The sequence below is a fragment of the Protobothrops mucrosquamatus genome, unplaced genomic scaffold, assembly GCF_001527695.2.
Source record: "Protobothrops mucrosquamatus isolate PMUCROS unplaced genomic scaffold, P.Mucros_1.0 scaffold3593, whole genome shotgun sequence".
In the NCBI taxonomy this organism is placed as follows: Eukaryota; Metazoa; Chordata; class Lepidosauria; order Squamata; family Viperidae; genus Protobothrops; species Protobothrops mucrosquamatus.
This window is the reverse complement of record NW_015389557.1, coordinates 105039-119068: the sequence shown is the minus strand read 5'-3', so window position 1 is coordinate 119068 and position 14030 is coordinate 105039. Positions and strand designations below refer to the sequence as shown.

General features: G+C 38.9%; 1 protein-coding gene across 1 annotated transcript in view; it reads left to right on the top strand.

Annotated features, from left to right (window-relative positions):
• Window positions 1-14030, top strand: part of NLK (nemo like kinase) — a 132843-nt gene that overhangs the window by 103595 nt on the left and 15218 nt on the right. Inside the window, exons 6-10 of the mRNA XM_015827290.1 lie at window positions 3163-3269; window positions 5713-5798; window positions 7202-7411; window positions 10707-10808; window positions 13847-13933. Coding sequence (XP_015682776.1) covers window positions 3163-3269; window positions 5713-5798; window positions 7202-7411; window positions 10707-10808; window positions 13847-13933 — 592 coding nt within the window. The remainder of the gene's footprint in view (window positions 1-3162; window positions 3270-5712; window positions 5799-7201; window positions 7412-10706; window positions 10809-13846; window positions 13934-14030) is intronic.

The following is a 14030-nucleotide window of genomic DNA, read 5'->3' as shown; positions in this document are numbered from 1 at the left end:
TGAGACAACTATGACCTGGATGATTGAGAATCTCCACTGACTCTCTTAAATTATTTCTTGCCATAGACTCGAGCCCCACTTATGTGACCGTTGCTGTGGTGGCCACTCATCCTCCTGTTCTTCTAGGCCAGGGGTAGGCAACCTTGGCTGGCTCAGGAATTCTGGGAGTTGAAGTCCATGAGTCATAAAAGAGCTAAGGTTGCCTACCCCTATTCTAGGCCACTCACTCTGATCTGTTCCCTGTTTTTGACCAAATGATCCTCAAAATATTTAAGACTGTAAAAAACTTTTGCGCACATTGCAAGATCACACCGTGCCCTGGCTAATGCGAAACATTTCTATGCTTTCCTTCTCTTTTGCAGTCCCAGGGGAATCAGTTGTTAGGGTTGTGTGTTATTTCCTGCAGGGGAAAAAAAAGGAAGGTCCCAGAAGCTGTTCTTTGTCTGGCTGATAAATGGGAGGTGGGAGCTGCTACTTTTTAAGGGTCTCTGACCCCCAGCTGGGATCATGTCTTTACCATCCCATAACATGGCATAAACAGATGACCTACAGAACTGGAATTAGCTATAAAAGCAACAGCTTGATTATTATATGGACATGATGCAAATACATTTGAAATGCTCTTTGCAGCTTTTGAAATACAGGCATATTTGGCTGAGGTCAGGCATACAAAAATGGGCTTTGGACAGTAAAGTGTTAAAGTTTATTTTTTTCTCTAAATTCGCCTTTTCTTTGGCATATTGTCTGGATTACTTGCTCAGATTAATGTCTGCTACTCAGATGCAGATATACACAAGGAATAATTAGCCACCTGTATGCCATATCTGTGTCAAAGCTCTGGACCCATTAGGCTCATATGTGCATATACCTCTGAACCCACAATCAAGGATTGAAGTTACCACTTTCTTCATGCAGAAGACAGCATGTTACTCCTTCTGCCTTAAATCTTGGTTGTGATTATTGTTTCCCTCTGCTATTTCTAGAACAAATACAATTAAAACATTGGAATATACTTCTCAGTTTACCCCTCACTGTAAATATATCTTTGCAACCCACTTACAAAGAGATTTGAGAAACAGAAAGGAATAAATAAAATATACAGCTAGTATAACAAATTGTTAGCCACCCAGAGTCACAGTTGTGAAATGGGCAAGTATATAAGTGGACTTTAAAAAAAAAGACAGCAGCAGCTTTTAAAACACACACACACACACACACACACACACACACACACAAAACCCTCTTGTATCTAATATATAACTGGGTGAAACGGTGCATCATAGGGCAAGACTTTTTCAACTAAGTACATCAAATGGGCTAACTTAAAGAATGTCGGGACCCATTACTCCTAAGGGAATGAAATATGGGAAGTTGTGACTGCTTCAGCGCATCCACAGTCAGCCACGATCCTCATTTTCAGTGTTCCCTGACAGCTTCTCACAAGTCCCTGGAAGTGTCAGCCCTTCTATGCTTGCACCATACTCCCTTGCTCTCTCTCCCACCTGGCAGCAGCCACTTACCTGCCTGCTGAGAAGAGGAAGGGTAGGTGGGTGAGGAAGGAAGGAAGGAAGGAAGTAGGAGGGAGGGAGGAAAGGAAAGGAAAGGAGGAAGGAGGAAGAAAGAAGTAAGGGAGGTAGAGAATGGAGAAAGAAAAGGAAAGAGAAAAGGGAAGGAAGGAAGGAAGGAAGGAAGGAAGGAAGGAAGGAAGGAAGGAAGGAAGCTTTCCGATGCTCACTGCCCACTTTCCACAAAAAAACCTCAAAGGAGAAACCAACAAGAAGTGAGAGGGCTTCCCCGCCCCCTCTGATTTTTTGTTTTGCTCACCTGTGGTCATTCGGTTTCTCTATTTAGGTAAGGAAATAGCTTTGAAATGATGGCCCAACAGGTCACAGGTTGTTGCGTTGTATCTGTGTGTCTGTGTTAATTTATTGTTCCAATCCATATTTTCTTTTTTAAAATGTAACATCTCTTTTCTGTTTCCTAAATAAAATCAGTTTTGCTGTACGTTGTATGTTTTAAAAAGGCAAAATCGCGATTCCTAAAAGGTGCCCCCCCCCCAAAAAGGAACGTTTTTAGCCTCTCCTCCCCTGCATTCTATTCCATTCCATATCAGAGGAGCTAATATTAAAAAGATGCTGTCATCATCTTCGCCATCTTTGTATGTCAGGTCCCATCCCCTGATCCAGCTCCGTTTATGTCAGTGTTTCTCAACCTTGACAATTTTAAGGCATGTGGACTTCAACTCCCAGAATTCCACAGTCAGCATTGCTGGCTGTGGAATTCTGGGAGTTGAAGTCCACATGCCTTAAAATGGTCAAGGTTGAGAAACACTGGTTTATGTTATGCTTGCAACTCTAACTCTTGTCTTTTCTTCCTTAAGCTTAGAGTTATTTTCTTCGCTACTGCTTGGTCCTAAAATCTTCCAGTGCTGAAAGCACAGCTTGATACTTGAAAATCAAGATACACTGGTTTTGCTTCAGGCTCTGTGTCCTCCCAGACTGTTGTCAACAACCAAGATCATACATCAGATATCTTGCCTGGCAATTGCCTTGATGCAGGAGGTGGAGCCCAGCTCAACATCTTGATCTCCCTTTCAGTTATATTGAAAGACTTTATTGGAGACAGTAGAAAATCGTGTACTCATCCAAGCAGTTATAACTCAAGTGAACAGACAGGAGCGATTGCTTTTTCCCAAGGTGCCTCTTTAACTTGCATTCCTGTCTTTAATGTTGCATGTGAGAAGTGGGCGGGTTCTCTGGTATGATTTCGATTTCCTGCCAGTCCAGGTCTATCACTGGGACTTTTTTTTTCTTGTTTCTCATGTAAAATTGCCAATCTGAAAGGAAAAAAAGCAACTTTTGAAAAATGGGTGATGTGTAACTGAAAAGAAAAAAGAGATTTACCGCCTCAAGCACAAAGGTTTTTTTTTTTTTTAATGGTCCTCTAGTTTAAAAAATGGCTTAGAGGTAAACAGCAGGGCCTTATGATTAAAATAATTCTTAGCAACTGTCCAAATCATTTCTGGTTCTGTAACATACAAATACCTACAGATTAAGTGAAGTGAAAAGGAGCGGTTATTGTGGTGTCTCTTGCGTGTTGCAGGAACTGAAATTATCTGATCCACTTTCTGTCTTGTATTTTCCTTAATGAATACAATTAAAGATATGTTGTTACAGAACTGATGCAGAGTGATCTCCATAAGATTATCGTCTCTCCTCAGCCACTCAGCTCAGATCACGTCAAAGTTTTTCTTTACCAGATTTTAAGAGGTAATTTACTTTAGATTTTTAACGCGGAATAAATATATTGGAACCCCACTGCAATGTGCAAAATGTATTTCCCCACTGCTGATCATGTAATATGAACATTTTACTAGAAGCCAATTTGTGGGACTTCCCATAAAATAGGTGGGGGGGGGTTGGCATAGTTATAGGACAATCATGTGATCTTTAAGCAAATCCAACTTCCCTGTTGACTTGACTTTGCTTGTCAGAAGTCAACTGGGAAGGTTGGAAATGGTGATCACATGACCCCAGGATGCTGCAGCCATTATAAGTTTGTGCCAGTTGCTAAATGCTTGAATTTCGATCACATGAGTGAGGGGATGCTGTGACAGTCCTAAGTGCAAGAACCAGTTGTGAGTCATTCTTTTCAGTGCCGTTGTAACTTTGAAAGGTCGCTAAAGGAATGGTTGTAAGTTGACATCTACCTGCATTGAAAAAGCAGGAGGAGGGGAGCCGTATAAATTAAAATAAAGTAAAGCTTTCCCTGCAAGTAAGCACTCTTTTAAAAACCTTTTCAACTGCAAAGTAATTCCTGGATTACTCATACTGTGTTGCTTTTCATATTCAAATAATATGAATAATATGAATATGAATAATATGAATTCTATTTACAATTGAAAAATTATATACATAACAGAATAACAGAGTTGGAAGGGACCTTGGAATAATAATAATAATAATAATAATAATAATAATAATAATAATAATAATAATAATAATAATAATAATAATAATAATAATAATAATAATAATAATAATAATAATAATAACCCAATAATCCCCCACTACCTTGATGTGGTTGTGTACTCTGAGGAAGATGAGAGCTATGCCAGAGGTTCAACCATACTGGACAGGTCTCATCAGAGGAGTCAGACAAAGAGTGTCTCTCCCATAAAAAATATGGTGAGACATAAATTTCAGAAAGCCATACCGGCTCGGATGTCGCCCGGGTTAACGAGGTCCGCGCTAGATGTTGGAGTTCCTGGATATCTGGTGAAAAATGGGTTAGAGGACTCAGGACTGTTGGCTGAGCAACCAGGGCCAGCAGCTGCAGAATTACTGGAATAAAAGGTGTTTACCCATCACAATCCACATCTGCCTATCCCAGGTCCTTGGGAAGGACTCTATAGGTAGACAAAAATGCCAAATCCAGTCTGAACATCTGGCTGACTATGCGATGATTAATAATAATAATAATAATAATAATAATAATAATAATAATAATAATAATAATAATAATAATAATAATTGGAAGGGACCTTGGAGGTCTTCTAATCCAACCCCCTGCTTAAGCAGAAAACCCTATACCATTTTAGACAAACGGTTGTCCAGTCACTTTTTAAAAGCCTCCAGTGATGGAGCACCCACAACTTCTGAAGGCAAGCCATTCCACTGGTTTATTGTTCTCACTGTCAAGAAAGTTCTCCTTAGTTCTAGATTGCTTCTCTCCATGATTAGCAATAATATATATGCTTCTTTAGTTTGGAAAGGTTTTTTTAATCCAATTTTTTTTTAAAAAAAGAAAAAGTTGAACCTGAGTCTCCCTTGTCTTAATCTTAGCATATTCACTATGCTTCTTGAATAGTGTGATAGTTAAAGTATTGCAATGGTTAAAGTATTGGACTGTGATTAAGTCCACCTTCATCTGCTGAAGTTCGTTGAGTGAACCTATAACTATGCCTCTTCCCACTGTTGTTCTGTATGGATTCCATTTGCCAAGTTCTTACAATGATGCTTAGCAGCAGATAAAGCAAAAACGTGTTTTTTTTCTTCGTTCATTGGTCAGCTTGTTGCAAAGCCTGATACTGATTTGGGCTGAGTGGGAGGGTCTGGGCGAAGGTCACCCTGCTGGCTTTTGTGCCTAAAGGACTGAAACCTTTGTCTCCCCACTCCTACTACACTACCTTAGCTCAGTGTTTCTCAATCATGGCGACTTCTACTCCCAGCAAGGTGTCTAGAGAATTCTGGGAATTGAAGTCTGCATGTCTTGAAGTTGCCAAGATTGAGAAATAAAGCCTTACCTACTAAATAATGTTGACTGCCTTCTGGGTCTGATTGATTATGTGCCATCAAATCAGTGTTGATTCTTTGCAGCCCTAGAGATAAAATTTCTCCAGGACCCTTCTGAACCAGAGAGGGTATAAACCAGGGGTAGGCAACCTTGGCTCTTTTATGACTCGTGGACTTCAACTCCCAGAATTCCTGAGCCAGCCATGCTGAGGGGAAAGGGAGAGCATTCCAAGCTGAGCCATGCTGGCTCAGGAATTCTGGGAGTTGAAGTCCACGAGTCATAAAAGAGCCAAGGTTGCCTACCCCTGGTATAAACAAATAATATTTTGGCTTCCAATATGTCAGTGTTTGCAGGTATAGACTTGATGTCACAGCTTGTTCTGATTGTGAACTTTTGTTCTGCTTTGCTTTTTTCTAGGCCTGAAATACTTACATTCAGCTGGTATTTTGCATCGAGACATTAAACCAGGGAACCTTCTTGTGAACAGCAACTGTGTTCTTAAGGTATTTTTGATATTGCCTGTATAAAATAGATAGCCTTTCTGAGTCCATGCAGAAAATCATTTGTGTGAAGACTTGCTTTTGCAATCTTTATAACCCAGATGTATTTAGTACAAAAACTGTGTACTTCGCATTTCTCCGAAATAATCATAAAACATTTTTGTATAATTTTATTAAATATTTTTAAAAGATTAAAAATGGATACAAACTAATGTAGAGTGAGAAAAAGAAAAAAAAATGGAAAGAGAGATGGAAAAGAAGTAAAAGAAAAATAGAACAGAAAGAAAAAAGATGCAAACAAGTAGCTTCACAGCAGTTTTAAATATAAATTGACCTCTTACTCTATGGTTACAACATAGCTCTCTTCTTTCTATAATCTATTCTAATCATTAAAACCATAACTCATGAAACAACCATAAATATTAATGAGTTTGAACTGGTGAAGAGCTGTCCCTATTTTAAAAACAGGATTTCATCAAATGCATTATTGGCAGTATGATTACAACACTGAGAAGTGTTGTTAACCACTCACTTGCCATATTTCACAGCTATGATTGTGTTCTGCTGGCATAAACAATTTCACGTAGTAGCAGAGGGAGAATTATATTTCTCCTCATCTCCTCCCCATAATAAATGTAAACAAAACACACTTGTGCTTAAATGCCAGAGATGTTCCCTCATTGTAAATAAATATTCTCCGACTGAAGCCAATGACTTTTTTTTCCTGTTCACTGAGTAGCTTAGAATTGTGGTGTTGGCATAGTTTGGTCTCTTTGCTACTCTAGGGGGAAAAAATGAGTGTTTACCCCAGCTTAAAGCATGATACGATTATTTTAATCTCTTCGTATTGCTACTTCTGAGAACATTAACTATACAATAGCTTGCTGCTACATGAGGCTAAGGACTCGCTGTTAAAAACAGCAAACTGGATTGTACTTTAGGAGCACTTACGATTGAATCTCGTTACATAGAAAATAAATCTGCACCTTAAGAACAACGAGAACCAGATTAGAATTCATTTTCATGATGCACAGTACTAATTTTCTCTCTGGCGAGATTCACGGCTCTTTTGTATAGAGGAACATAATCTCACATAAGCCCCACCTGCTCTTCTAAGTGGGTACAGCCCAGATACAGGTAGACTTTATCTGCTTGGGGAAAGTAATCCTTGAAAGATCAGCACTGAGAAAATCCTAGGTAGAATATTGCCTGGTGTTAATTCACCAGTCAAGACTGACTCGAAGAGAGAGACAGACAGACAGAGAGCGAGACAGAGAGAGAGAAAGAGACAGAGAGAGAGACAGACAGACAGAGACAGAGAGACAGAGAAATGACCAGGATGTTATATCAGAATTCTTCTCCCTACCCTTACTGTTTATAACACTGACGAACCTTTACTTTTTCAGATCTGTGATTTTGGCCTAGCCAGGGTGGAAGAATTAGATGAATCTCGTCATATGACTCAGGAAGTTGTTACTCAGTATTATCGGGCTCCAGAAATCCTGATGGGAAGCCGTCACTACAGCAATGCTATTGACATCTGGTCCATAGGCTGTATATTTGCCGAACTGCTGGGGCGAAGAATATTGTTTCAAGCTCAAAGCCCCATTCAGCAGGTATAAAGGTGCTTTGCTTTTAATGCAATAGATCTGGCAATTACTCCCTCCTAAAGGGTTGGACTGCAACTGCCAACATGCCCAGTCATCATTCAGCATACAGGGGGGGGGGGGCACTAGAATAAGGAAAAGTATTTCTATATTTGGTGGTTTTAAGGGTGGCTGCTTGGTGTTTGGTGTGTGTGTGTATATGCACGTGCACACACATAATCTTTACTTTTTATACTAAGAAATTGTGGTTAACCATTTAGAGACCTAATGATTTAAATGAGTTTGTTTAATTATTATTTTAGCCATATGACCATGAGATGTTTCTCTTCCTTTTTTTTCTGGGCCCCCACTTCTTATCCAGGAATAACAAAGTTGCACTTGCTTATCTGATCAATTCCAGTGCAACCTTTTGAGGTAGACTGTCATCGTTCTCGGGTGACAGATGGGGAATGGAGGTTGAGTTAAAAGCCCACTCAAGACCGCCCATCTCGTCCAGGAATTGCGAGGACAAATGTGGGTGGTTTATCTTTAGCATGTTGAAAATGCTTCTTAAAAATTTGAATTAGCTAGAAAAGTGAGATGCTATTTTGGAATCTTTTTGCAAAATATTTAAATTGGGTGGATAATAGAGTTGTACAGCTTTGGTAGCTATTCTTTTCCTCCTTCCCCACCCCCCCAGTAATTTATTTATTATTATTGATTAAACAAGTTTATATAGCTGCTCAACTCACACATTGGTGACGCACCTTACAATAATCAGTGATCTCTAAATTGAGGGTGAAGTTGCAAATCGTTTTGCATTGTAACAAAACAAATTGTAATTTAGTCTAATTGAGAATGAGATTGCTTTTGTTTTGTTTTGTCAGATTAAGAGTGGAAAACTGCTATAGCTGGGCATGGATGTGAAGGTTTTGTAACGATATGTCAGTTGATTAGGTTGCCCTAAAAAAACCTTCCTCAGCCCAACTCTTTTCATATTTGTCAGGATCTCCAACTATTCTGTCCGGGGATTCTGACAATCAGACAACAGCACACCAGGGCTCTGCATAAATAAGATTCAGTTACAGTATTTGATGTTAATGTTTTGAAGAAGCTTCTTAGGTTTAGTTGCATGCTTCTTGACTATGTCTCATATGTATGTTGTTTCATGTTCTATGTTTCATCTTTGCCAAAAAAAAAGCAGCCCTTTGTGAGGCAGGTAATTTCTGTTCTGTGTATCAAAAACTGAGGCCAAGAGATTTTGTAAAGGATATTCCAATTAACAACCTATAGCCATTGATTCAAAGCTCAGTGCCTGACTACTGATCTTTTGTCTCCAGTTTTCTGTTATATTTTGATAGGAATCGTTTGTCCATGTAAGCTTTATTTATCCTAATGATCTTAAATGGATCTATATATGTTCTATTGTGGCCTCGTCACATTAAATTTCTCAGAAATACAGTTCGTTGAAAGGACCAGAGATTTGAATTTACAATTGTCAGGATTCTCCAGGCATTTAGAATAAACAGAGGAGGTTGCCTGCCAATTAAGTAGTCTCCAGCGGCTTTCCTCTATTAATCCTATCTTCTAAGAGAGAGGCAAGTGGCTATTATAGAAAAGATACAGGTAGTCCTCACTTAGTGACCATTTGAAGTCACAACAGACCCCCAAAGTTGAAGTTCTGATGTCCACCCTCACCCATCTCATTTGGGACACTTGGCAACTAGCCTACATTTACAGCCATTGGTCTGTAAATGACTGTAAATGACTGTAATGGCAGGATCACATGACTGCAATTGATGATGGGGTTTTTTTTTGCTGGAAACCAGTGTTTACCTCTGGGTTTTGGCAAAAAAATGATGGCTTCGCTTCATGATTGCAGCATTCACTTAATAACTGCAGCATTCACTTAACGACTACCACAAAATAATGTCATAAAATCGGATCCGTCACATAATGACCTGCTTAACGAGCAGCCTGATTTTTGACTATCATTTGGGTTCAGTTACACTTGTAAGTCAAGGACGACTTGTATTATTCTGTGCTAATGGCCAAACTACAGCGTTTTCTCAGTAGACACATTTGTATGCCTTTATTTATTTATTTATTTATTATTTATATAGGGTTCATATAGCTGCCCACTCAGAATGCAGTTTTAAGCAGCTAACAGTTTATGTTTAGGAAAACATAAACAGCAAATAGAAATAGAAATCCATAAAAACACATCACACACCAGAAACAACTCACTTGTAAAGGTTTATGTGCTGTCCTGACTCAGAGCCTGGGGAGAAATGGATCTTCAATGCCTTTTTGAGGACCAGCAGAATTGGGGCCATCTGAATCTTGAGGGGAGATGCCGTTCCATAAGGCAGTCACAGTGACACCAAAGACAAATTCCTAGGTTCCATCAAATGACACTGCTTGGGGTCTGAAGCACGCCAATCATGGTTTTGCTGGATAGGCAGAGATGGGCCTACAAATATTTTGACCTGGGCCATGAAGGGCTTTGAAGGTGACCCTTAGCATCTTAAATTGCCCTTGGAAGTCAGTTGGTCCCTAGTGCGTCAGTGTACAGCAGTCTTGCTTGCAGTCTTGCTGCTGCATTCTGGGCTAACTATAGCTTCCAAATTGTCTTCAAGCATAAAGTATGAAGTTTGTTGTGGTCTTTTGGGTTTTTAATAATATTTAAAATTGTTGTTTGTCTACTGCTTTTACTATTATCTTTGTGATTTCATTGCATTTGTTGCTTCTGTATAAAGAGATTTTAAAGCTTCTTGAGGTATTACTTAGGTCAGAGGCTATTACAGGTAGTCTTTGACTTTCAGCTATTTATTTAGTGACTGTTTGAAATTGCAGCGGCACTGAAAAAAGTGACTTATGACCGTTTTTCATACTTACGACCATTGCAGCATCCCCATGGTCATGTAATCAAAATTCAGATGCTTGGCAACTGGCTCCTATTTAGGACGGTTGCAGTATCCCAGGTGTCATGTGATCACCTTTTGCCACTTTCTGACAAGCAAAGTCAATGGGGAAGCCAGATTCATTTAACAACTGCAGTGGTTCACTTAACAATTGTGATAAGAAAGGTTGTAACATGGGGCAAAACTTACTTAACAATTGTCTTGCTTAGCAACAGAAATTTTGGGCTGCCTGTATATAAAACCTACACAGGCATGCACACATATATGTACACTTGCCCAGTTTCAAAGAATACCTAGAAGTAGTGAGGAAACAGACAGGGTAGTCATACTTTTGCGTTGGCAGAGGTTATCGCAGTATAAAATAAAATTGGAGTGCTGGTTTATTTTTTTCATTTCTACAGTTGGATTTGATCACCGATCTTTTGGGGACACCGTCACTGGAAGCAATGAGGACAGCTTGTGAAGGCGCCAAGGCTCACATACTCAGGGGTCCTCATAAACAGGTAGAGTGATTACTTTCTAATTTGGAGAATTTGGTAATGCCAGAGCCTTTTAGTTAATGTGACGACAACTTTTAATTTTCAGTCTAAGAGCAATAACAGATTGGGATTCATACCGGGATAATCACAAAGCAATTTATCTCAGCTATGCAGAACTGAAAATTAATATGTCGTGCTCTCTGTTTTTTTGTGGAAGTTAAATTTTTGATGCAGAGAATAGGTGTGGCTGTTTGGCCTGAGGAGAGTGGAACTGCTATATGTAATACTAAAAAGCCAAGCTAAGGAAAAGAGATCTTTTGCATTCCTGGGCATTAAGTACAGCCTATGAACCAATTACAGAGGCTAAATTAGACTTAAATGACCCACTTATCTTAGTTTGGAAAGCTGCTATCAGGGACTTAATTTTAGCCATAACCTCAATTTCTTTTATCATCTCTGTTTTGGGTATTTCAGCCAGAAGTATGAAATCAAATATAATGGCTGGAGATAATAAAATAGATGTGTAATATCTATTTTAGGATGTCACCTATTTTGTTTGAGTAACCATTGTTCTGATAGAACTTCTTCTCAGCAGGAAGTTCTGATATGTAATAATTGAAAATATTTGCAGCACAAAAATACTGTTTTCATTATATAAACATCATTTCACAATATGATGGAAACTGTATATATGCATACCTAACTTTAAAAAACATAAGGAATAAAGTGATTTTTGGTGTGTTGGAAGAGGCTTATGAACTCCTGCTGCAGCTTGAATTCTATTTAGAGTTGGGTGCGTGCAGCAGAGCCACAGGTAATAGAGATGTGGAATTATACTCAAGGTTTTCTCAGTTATCCTTAACAGAATGGAGTACTTTGCATATGGAAATACAGTGGAGGGGCAAGAAATGAGAGATGGAAAGAAAGTCTTTTTTTTTTCAAAATTCCATGGTATTTCAGAGTTGTTCTGAGGTCTTGTTATAATCACCTTGTATAAGCTGGTCAGATTTGCAATTCCTGGAAATATAGCCTTAAATCACTGCATGCAGAGTGTCCCAAGATCAGCTGATGGATTTTCCAATTTAAAAAGTAGTACTAATAAAGATTTATTGTATTCTTAGTCACAATCAGCAGCCTTGGCCTAACACAGCTTCATATGCCATAGAACTGGTATAGAACAACTGTAGTGTTTGTGAAACACAGTGGGGTCCTACTATCATCATTCCATAATATTCATTCTGACTAAGAAATTAGCCATGGCGTCCTTATATACATGCAAAGCATCCCGTGAAACTCTATTATAAATCTTTACTCTTTTCTGTAATGCTAATTAGCATCTAACCTTTTCTGTTAATATTGTTACATAGATAGATAAGGCAAGAGTTTGATTGCTTAGTTTTATTTCAAACTGAATATGTGCTGGTTCTGGATTAGGTATAACATATTCCTCCCACATACCAATAACAATTAATCATCTGCCAATAATAGGAGAAAATTATGTAATCATTTCTTTCTTGCTCCTAATGGTTTTTCCCAATTCGTGCATATGTTAGATCTATAATGCTTTCCTTTTTAGAATTTGCATAGGAAAGCAGGGTTTTTTTAGAAGCACCACACTAAGAAAATAATAGTGTAGGAAGTGATGGAGAACAACGAGCTTCTAAGCTCAATATATTTTAATTTGCTTACTTTTTTTCTAACAAAAAGAACCAAGACAAATTTTACATTTGCATAAGGAGGTCAGGTCTATTTTTAGTTATGAACATTCCTTTTGACAAGATTATGGCATCCGTCCCTCTCAATTCCTGGCAAATAGATGGGGAAGAAATGGAGGTAGTGACAGATTTTATTTTCCTGGGCTCCAAGATCACTGCAGATGGGGACTGCAGCCAAGAAATTAAAAGACGCTTGCTCCTGGGGAGGAAAGCTATGGTAAATCTAGACAGCAGAGACGTCACCCGGTCAACAAAAGTACGTAGAGTCAAGGCCATGGTTTTCCCAGTTGCAATGTATGGCTGTGAAAGTTGGACCATAAGAAAGGCTGAGCGCCAAAGAATTGAGGCCTTTGAACTATGGTGCTGGAGAAGACACCTGCGAGTCCCCTGGACTGCAAGTCGATCAAACTGGTCAGTCCTAGAGAAGATCAACCCTGACTGCTCTTTAGAAGGCCAGATCCTGAAGTTGAAACTCAAGTACTTTGGCCACCTAATGAGAAGGAAGGACTCACTGGAGAAGAGCCTAATGCTGGGAAAGATTGAGGGCAATAGAAGAAGGGGACGACAGAGAATGAGGTGGCTGGATGGAGTCACTGAAGCAGTAGGCGTGAGCTTAAATGGACTCCAGAAGATGGTAGAGGACAGGAAGGCCTGGAGGAACGTTATCCATGGGGTCGCGATGGGTCGGACACGACTTCGCAACCAGCAACGACAACAAAATTCCTTTTGAATTTTGGAGGTCCTGTTTTTCTCTCTTCATTCTAATGTAAAGTTCATCAAGCCCTTTAAGGCCTTAATCTCTCTATGCACTTACTACTTAGGAACAAGTACTGAAATCAATGAGTGTCATGGGGTCAAACAGCTAGAAGAGGAGAGAGAGGGCCCCTGTCCACTATTCACTATCTTCAGTTCAGGTTCCTCTTATGTTAAGAACTCTAGGAATTTATTTTTTAATTTTTATTTATGAAATTTATTTGCTGCCCATTTCATGGTTCAGGTGACTCTGACTGGCTTACATCAAGATAAAACAACATATAACAGTTATAAATATAAAATGGATTACATTTACAAAAATTAGAACAATTAAGTTTTATTTTTAATCTGCTCGGCTGGAAATGTGTGCTGGACTTAACCTAACCTGTTTTGCTGGAAGAGCTTGCTAGACTAACTTGTCCTCTTCATTCATTTCCAAAATGGTTTTTTTTTTTAATTATTTAAAAAACATAGCAAAACCCTGAACAGAATGTATTCAGCAATTTTAGCTATGATTCAGAAAAGACAGTTGTTGCATTTTGGCATCTCAATTATTCGTATGAGGCTCAGTGCTTTTTCTTTTTCTTTTCACAGCCATCCCTTCCTGTCCTGTATACATTATCCAGCCAAGCTACACATGAAGCCGTTCATCTCCTTTGTAGGATGTTGGTCTTCGATCCAGTGAGTTGATGCTTTGTGTTATATATTTAAAATAGAAAAGGGGGAGGCCTGGTGATAAATATAGCAAAATATATATCATGGTCCTTAAAGTATGCAG